Genomic DNA, 8657 nt, shown 5'->3' with positions numbered 1-8657 from the left:
TTGTGCAGGACCACATCAACTACACAATTTGCATATCAAGAGAAACAAATTATCAGAACAGAACAGGTGATTATGATGAATTTAGTGAAAAATGAATTAGGCAAGCACATGTTTGGTTTTCTGTAGCTTTTTTAGATGCACTATGGTGTGTATTGGTGTCAGAATAGTGTGGTAAAATAGATGAGCTAGATTTGAAAGGATGATCTCTATTGTTGAATTGAGTTTCGTAAAGTTATAATCTCTACCACAAATTCACTTAAGTAGCCATAATTTCATTGCAGTCATAAAGACAACATGTGTGAATGAGTTATTTAGTCATCACAAGCAAGAATTCTTAAGTAGGTCTATTCTGAGAATGAAATTTATTTCAAGTGTGATTTTAACATGAATAAAGTGTGATATCTTGTAATTCAAGTTCTATCTATTGAAAAATCTTGCGTATTGCTTTTGTTAAGTGATGAGATATCACACTTTGCTCTTCTATGTGAAAATCACAACTGAAATTGTCTAACCAGTATGTTGTAAAAAAATACCACGCCTTGATGTTGAGATAGAACTTTTTATGAAACTCTTAATTTTAGCCATAGATTCTAAATTTGGCAGAACTTCAAAGAGATCTGTAAAAACTTGGCAGAAGCATCTTTTGGGTTGCCTAATTGCATTTCATTCAGTTTCAGCCTTGCTTTTATTTCACTTTTCATTCAGTTTTTGTTGGAGCCAACCCTTGATTCCACACTATTCAATATTCCATTTAAACAAATAACTATATGAGAATGAAAATTAATGAAGCTGAATCTGTCTAGAGATGTAGTTAAAGCGAAGTTTAATATGATTCAAAATCAAAAGGAAAACATAGTGCAGGACGAAGTACATTTTCATTTCACGAGACATGTTGTCCCTGTTTAAGCCATAGGAGTAATGCTGCTATACCAGTATACTCAAAAAGTAAAGAAAATATCACTTGTATCTATAACATTATTACACATACAACAAGACAGAACGCAGAAAATCAGTAACACTAGGACATGAGCCATTGACTGTGTTTGTGTTTTTTTTGGTATCTAGGGCTAGCTGAATACGTAAGAAAACGTTAGGTTAACAAAAAAAAGCACACTCCGAGATCTTAGACATAGACACCGGCCTGAAATATGTAAAAGCTGAATTTCTATTGCGAAGAAAATTAAACCCTTGAATTGCATGGTGTGTATAATAAGAAGAGATGTAGGAACTGAAGTTACATTTTCATATTTGAAATGGGAGACACTTGTTATGGTTGCCTTTGAAGAATGGTGGTAGTCTTTAAAGTTGGTTTTGGCTGCTACAAACTCCTCGTTTATGAGGTCAGCATATTGGTTAATGGCAAGTTTGAAAGACCTGTGATTCTCTGCATTGAAAGCTTGAATGAACTTGACATTTTCTTTGAATATGCTCATCCGCTTCAACTTCTCTTCACTATTCTCATACACTTTTCCAGTATGTTGAATCCACTCATCATGAGTGGAAATGGAAACATGATCATGCACAAGAGATGAACTTTGAATAATGAAAACACTTAAAATCATTAGTGTTTTAAAAGCCATTGTTTGGTTAAGTTATGTGACCTGGTTTCAAGAATTGCATGACATTTATAACTCAAAAGGTTGATACTACTACTTTTGTCCTATTCTTTTCTCTTTTAATTATCTTATTTTGTTAATATTTATACTAATAGACCAATATTATTCATAAACCTGTCATTTTTTTCTATTTCATGTTTTTAAATAAATATCATTTATGTTCCATTTAGTGACTTTCCAGTTTTGGATTCACTTTCTGGGTGGAACACATACACGGGACTTGCTTGCCCGTCGTGTAACTTTCAAACTACACCTCTCTGTCTTAAAGCTAGCCGTAAATGGTGTTTTATGGGTCATCGTCGTTTCCTTGACCGAAGACACATGTTTAGATTGAACAGGATTCGATTTAATGGTGAACAAGAAATGCGGAGTCCACCGAGAAAATTATCTGGATATGAAGTTTTTGAACAAGTTAAAGATCTTGAGGTCATCTTTGGTAAAAAGCCAGTGAAAGAAAAATCGGTAAAAAGAACACGTGAGGGACAACCTATAGAAGGTGATAGTACACATTGTGATCCTACCCAAGGTCATCCTCAACAATGGAAAAAGAAAAGCATATTTTTTGAACTTCCGTATTGGAAGGATAATCTTCTACGCCATAATCTTGATCCGATGCATATTGAGAAAAATGTGTGCGATAATGTCCTATTTACTTTACTAAATGATAGAAAAAAGAGTAAAGACCATTATAAAGCTAGAGAAGACCTTCAAAATATGGGCATAAGACCTGATCTTTGGCCAGATGAAAATGGTAGAATTTCTCCGGCAACTTTTAGTTTAACGGGTAAAGATAAAAGGAATTTTTTAACAACTTTAAGGAATATTAAGGTGCCTGATGGTTATTCAAGCAACATTTCTAGATGCATTAACTTAGTAAATCTCAAGGTGAATGGAATGATGAAGAGTCATGATTGTCATATATTAATGGAACAACTTCTACCATTAGACATTCGTACAACATTACGTTATGAGATTTCATCAGTTTTGATTGAGTTGTGCTCATTCTTTAGACAATTATGTGCTAAGGTATTGAATCTTGAAGACTTGGAAAAATTGCAAAACCAAATATTCCTCACTTTATGCCACATGGAAATGTTATTTCCTCCCTCGTTCTTCACGGTTATGGTTCACTTGGTTGTTCACCTTGTTGAAGAAGTTAAACTTGGAGGTCCTGTTCATTATCGATGGATGTATCCTGTTGAAAGGTAAACTGTGTGATTTTGTTCTAATGTTACCAATTTAGAAAGTTGAAATTTTTTTAACTGATACTCTTGTGGTTCAACAACAGGTACTTGGGAAAACTTAAATCATATATACGTAATAAGGCAAAACCAGAAGGGTCTATTGCGGAAGGATACCGTTTTGAAGAGATTCTCACATTTTGTTCAAGATATCTAGAAAACATTGAGACTAGATGGAATCAACCTGGACGTGTAGATGATGATCCTATTGGTGATATCCAAACAGGTTCACGTGTAGCAGAATTATTTCCTAGAATTGGAAAACCTGTGGGTGGATCTTCATATTACACCCTAACACCAATTGAGAAGTTGTAGGCTCATAGACACGTTTTAACGAATTGTCCAATAGTTGACGCCTATCTAAAGTATGTAGTTTTATTCCATTTAAGTAGTTTCATCTACACTATTAATATTTTTTTTACATCTAATATCGAATAACCAAATAGGCAGTTTCGAAGTATTACTCAGAACCAAATGAGGCATAGTCAAAGAAGTGCTACCGAGATAGACAAGAAGGTTCATAGAGAGTTTGCTCATTGGTTCCGCAATCGAGTGAGTTTTCGTACAAAAATAAATTTTTATATTGAATTGATTTTTAATGATAACCAGACTAATTGGATGTTGTATCGTGTATAGATTTGCAACAATCTTGACAACATTGATGGAGTAGATAAAGATGTTCTCATTAGCCTTGCTTATGGCCCTTTTGATAAAGTTAAAAGGTTTACCGCGTTCAATGTCAATGGATTCAAGTTTCGAATGTTGGAACGAGACAATTCTTTAAAAACTCAAAATAGTGGAGTTTTTGGCATGTTTGGGACACGGAGTTATTCAAGCAATAGTGATACCCAAATGAGATTTGGAGGGGTCCCTTACTATGGAAGATCGATAGACTTTATTGTGCTTTCTTATGATGGCTTCACAGTGCCCATGTTTAAATGTGAATGGGCTAATACAACAAACCCAAGAGGCATTAAGATAGATAAGTTGGGTTTTACCTCTATAAACTTTGCAAGACTACTACATACTGGGGAACATGAAGATAATGAGCCATACATTCAAGCGTCCGAAGCTCAGATGGTTTTTTATGTGGATGATGAGAGTGAGCAAGGATGGAGCATACCTGTTCATTTGAAGCTAAGAGACTTGTATGACATGGGTGGAAATGATGAAATTATGACACCCATTGAGCCATATCCATCACAAAATTTGGAACAAGTTTTTTCTAATGATGATCTTGGAACTTCAGCAGAAAATGATGACAATAATTAAGATACAGTTTTTTTATAGTTAGAAGTCTAGTTTGTTTGTAACTCGTGTGAGACTTATGCTTTTTGTTACTTTTCATGTTGATTCATCGTTACAAAAAATGAAGTACCAAGATATGACATTGTTACTCTATGTTTTTATTGGATTTATGTTATCTTTATTAAATTTATAGTCAATAATATAATTTTTTTATGTTTATTACTTTTAGTGTACTGACCTGTTTATCACCTATACTTGCAGTTGAAGCCTGTTGTGTGACAATGATTTCATCATATGAGGATATTCGCCTCAAAACAATTGCAGAGAATAAGAAAAAGCTAGAGGCTCTCAATCTTACTAAACTCTCTCAATCCCTTTACAAATCATCTTCGTCTTCTTCCAAACCATCATCAGTTAGTAAATAATTCTCATTACTACTCTACAAATTAATTGTATGGATTGTTGATTGATACTCATTAATGCATTTTATTTAGTCTGTGAAGGATCGTCCGAGGTTTGTACAACCTGGAGAGCTTGAAGTAAATAAGAAGCGCCTAGGTTCAACGACAACTAGAAAATCATCAATAACCCCTCCGCCAGTCCAAACTACAATAACCACTCCGCCAATCCAAACTACAATAACGCCTCCGCCAATCAAAACTGCAGAAGATGGTGTGGTAGGAGATGAGGGTGAAGATGGTGTGGTAGGAGATGAGGGTGAAGATGGTGTGGTAGGAGATGAGGCTGAAGATGTTGTGGTAGGAGATGAGACTCAAGATGTTGTTCAAGTGGCTAGTTCTGAGTATTGAGATGTAAATGTTATTAGTAAGTAATTTAAGGTTAAAGTATCTATAAATAATTTAAATTTATTACGAAGTTGAGTTATGACATTAATTTGTTTACTTTTTTATGTGATAGATGAGGATGGTTATGTTTCAAAGACCCGTTTATGTGTGAAAGACTTGGTTGCGAACTCAGAGTCTGATGGAACATGGATAATACTTGAATGGGATAAGAGTCATCGTGCAGTAGGACCAGCAGCTCGTTTGTTAGCAGGGTATTTGGGTACACTTGTCAGAATGTTTAAAGACTTTCCCATAATGTTCGAGAGTTGGAAGGCTATTCCAATGGATAAAAAAACAAAGTTTTATGATGCAAAGATAAAGGTAGCATTAATAAACAATTACATATATTTTTTAATAAATTTCATGGTGATTATTAATTGCTTTGTCAATTAATTTTTATTTTTGTGGTTAGCCCCATTTTGTTGTTGATGATGCGCGTGACAAAGATTTCATACTTGCTTCTGCTGGGAAGAAATGGAAGGATGGTCGACATCACTTGTTTCATAGATTTTATAAATGGGGTCTCACTTTGGAGGAAAATCTTCAACATTATCCAAAATGCCAAGGCATTACGGAAAACGATTGGACCCTTTTTGTTCAATATAGACGGAAAGAAAAAACACAGGTAATATTAGTGTTTTACGCTTATAATTGTATTTTTAACATATAACTAATGCATTGTACTTTATCCTTATCTATAACGTGTGTTTTTATTTGTTACCAATTTAGAGAATGGCAACAAAAAATGCCCAAAATAGAGGAAAATTGAAGATTCCGCATACACTCGGATCTAAGTCACTTGCAAGGAAGCAACATGAGTTGGTATGTCTAAATCTATATATTCTTGATTGTATGCTTGAAGTAAAAATAATTAATATTTTTATTTATTTATAGGAAGTGAGAGATGGGCGACCATATAGCAGAGGAGAAATGTATGCAGTTTCACATAAAAAATCTTACAGGTCTTTTGTCAATGAAGATGCATACCACAATAATGTAAGTACAAGTTAATTTTTAAAAAATATTTGTTATTCTCCTTAAGGTTTGAGAAAAAATCAAACCCTAATCTGTCTGAAAACTGATTAAATTAAGTTGAGAATTGTGATTATTTTGTTGTGTTCTACTTTGTCTCATGATACAAATAGTTTATGCTTAGCCAATTTTATTGTGTTCTACTAAGTAACATAGGAACTAAACGAGTGAATAACTATCATTAGGTTCATGATTAAATAAAAATATCCTTGCTGTCAAATAGTTTCTCTCATGAAACAAATAGTTTGTCTCATAAAAATATCCATACTATGTGTTTAGGGGTTGTTTTGGGAGCTGTTTTTTGGAGAGTTTTGAAAGGAAATACTTTAGAGTTTTGAAATGCATTGGATATTTTTATAAAATTTTAAAAAGAACATACTTTAGAAGGTTCATGATTAAATAAAAATATCCTTGCTGTCAAATAGTTTCTCTCATGAAACAAATGGTCGTAAAGTGATGAACAAGAAGAAGAAAAAAAGAGAAAAATATTATACTATACACAAAAAGAAACAAAAGGTAACAAGAAAAAAATGACAGATGAATGAGGTTTGGTAACATCTAGTTGAATAAAGAGTGTTGCATGAGTATTGCTGGGCAAATCTCCTTTGGCAGATTGCACACTAATTAATTGATATCAATTGAAATTCATATCACATAGTGGCTTGCTACCTGACAATAGAGAACTCACCCTGTAATGCAATTGCAACTTGGAATACACACAAAGTAAATGGTTAGTGAAAACGTTATTTATGACTTGCTTGGGTTGGAATATCCAATGGAACAATGCTTTCATTTACTTGCATGAAACCTTTTTCATCTATGCATGGTTTTATTTCATTGTCTTCAAACAATACTTTATGGTGACTTTTTTCCTTTTAGTATAATATTTGACTTTTTTTTAATGTTGATGAAAGAAGTTGATTTTATCAAAAGGATAGAATTGATTTATTAAGATGGAACCAAATTGAACAGGGTAACCAGCAACCCACATAATCCTATGGAAACCCTATAAAAAGCATGAATTTAAGTTTTAAAAAAATCCTCACTCCACTCCCTATTAATTCTGCTGAAGAGACTCTCCAGAGACTAATACAATACCTTGCCCCATAAATTGATCACTAAGCAGATTTATTTGGATACCACTCCCTATTCCATCTTTGAGTCATGTATACATAGCACTGTCTTGATTAATATTAGAACTGTTGCATATTCGTTTAAAGAGAAATGTGAAATTTCTATTTTGTTTACTGGCAGTTGAGATCATTAAGTAGAATTTACTGGCTCATTTCTTCCATCTTTGTGCTGTGTCCATAATACTTTTTGTTGAAAAATGTTTTGCTTGCCAAATGCCCTCATACCATATTACTCTTTAAATAAGATTTTGACTCTCTTTCAACCAGGGATGGTTTTGTTTTTGGAATTATTTTGTATGTATCCTATAATGTGGTAGATATAATGTTGTAATGTATTAAATATAGCCATGCATAATGTTGAATAACTATAATAGGGTCTTTATTTTTGAAATAAATCAAAAGAGTAGCCCAATTTTCTTTTTTGCATGTGCAGGAAAAATTACAAGCTGCAATTAAGGATTCTGTGTCTGAAAATGAGGCATTTCAGAAAGTATTTGGAAAAGAACATCCTGGATATGTTCGTTGTATGGGACTTGGAGTTACGCCATCTCAAATTAATGGATCTACGAGATCGGGGTCTTCTTTGGAAGAAAATGAAAAAATAAAGGAAATGCAAGAAGAAATTAATGCACTTAAAGAGAAGAATTCAAAAATTGATGAATTGATGGATGCAGTCGCATTCTTAAAGCAAAGGGACATTGCTATGAAAGAGGAAATTGAACGCTTAAGGCAAATGCCAAATTCTAGCGGAAGACAGGTATATTATTTTGATGCATTTAAAGTTAAAGCTCATGAGAATTATTTTAAATAGTATTATTTTAATGCTTTTTTTCTTTCAGGGATTGGAATCATCTGCTGATGGTAGACGTTCTTCTGAGTCTAGCTACCGAATTGCAGATAATAGATCATCATGAAGGACAAATTAGACTTTGCTATGAATTAATTAGATTATGAACTTTCCTATGTATTTTTGGCACTATGAATCTTGTTATTATAAGATTAGGAGTTGATATGTTTTTTCGATTTTTTGTATTACATGTCGTGATTATGGAACTCACATTTTTTTGATATCACAATGTTTATTTGGTATTACATGTTTTTATATTGGAATTAATTTTACTACGTTTAAAAGTGATAGAAAATCAAATAAAAAATATTACAAAACAATAATAACATAAATAGAAATAATTTAAAGAAAAAAAATAATACTCATATTAGTAGATTATAATTAAAATAAAAAATATTTAAAACACACTATAGATTAAAATTAATAATGGTTTAAATTGTTTTTAAAAATAACAATTTAATAATTAATAGCGCTTTAAACCGTTACCAAGAAAATTATATTTAAAATTTTTATAACAAAATTACGACGGTTTGAACAGTCACCTTGTCACATGCATGACAGTTTGAAACCGTCACAATTAACATCAAGAAAAAAAAACAAACGAAATTTCGCGACAGTTGGTAACCGTTACAATTATCAATTTACGACAGTTCTCCAACCGTCGTGCATAGAACGACAGTTGGTATAACGGTTTT

General features: G+C 32.7%; 2 protein-coding genes across 2 annotated transcripts; both read left to right on the top strand.

Annotated features, from left to right (window-relative positions):
* The first annotated feature begins 1979 nt into the window (after positions 1–1979).
* LOC131613315 (uncharacterized) lies at positions 1980–4129 on the top strand. Its single transcript, XM_058884994.1, has 4 exons — positions 1980–2821; positions 2905–3168; positions 3304–3409; positions 3494–4129. The coding sequence occupies exons 1-4, from the start codon at positions 1980–1982 to the stop codon at positions 4127–4129; spliced, it is 1848 nt and encodes a 615-aa protein (XP_058740977.1).
* A 257-nt stretch (positions 4130–4386) lies between these two features.
* LOC131613314 (uncharacterized) lies at positions 4387–8029 on the top strand. Its single transcript, XM_058884993.1, has 8 exons — positions 4387–4518; positions 4600–4900; positions 5024–5271; positions 5363–5575; positions 5680–5772; positions 5845–5946; positions 7549–7872; positions 7955–8029. The coding sequence occupies exons 1-8, from the start codon at positions 4387–4389 to the stop codon at positions 8027–8029; spliced, it is 1488 nt and encodes a 495-aa protein (XP_058740976.1).
* The last annotated feature ends 628 nt before the right edge of the window (positions 8030–8657 follow it).

This window comes from Vicia villosa, linkage group LG6, assembly GCF_029867415.1.
Source record: "Vicia villosa cultivar HV-30 ecotype Madison, WI linkage group LG6, Vvil1.0, whole genome shotgun sequence".
Taxonomy (NCBI): Eukaryota; Viridiplantae; Streptophyta; class Magnoliopsida; order Fabales; family Fabaceae; genus Vicia; species Vicia villosa.
This window is presented reverse-complemented; position numbering and strand designations above follow the sequence as displayed.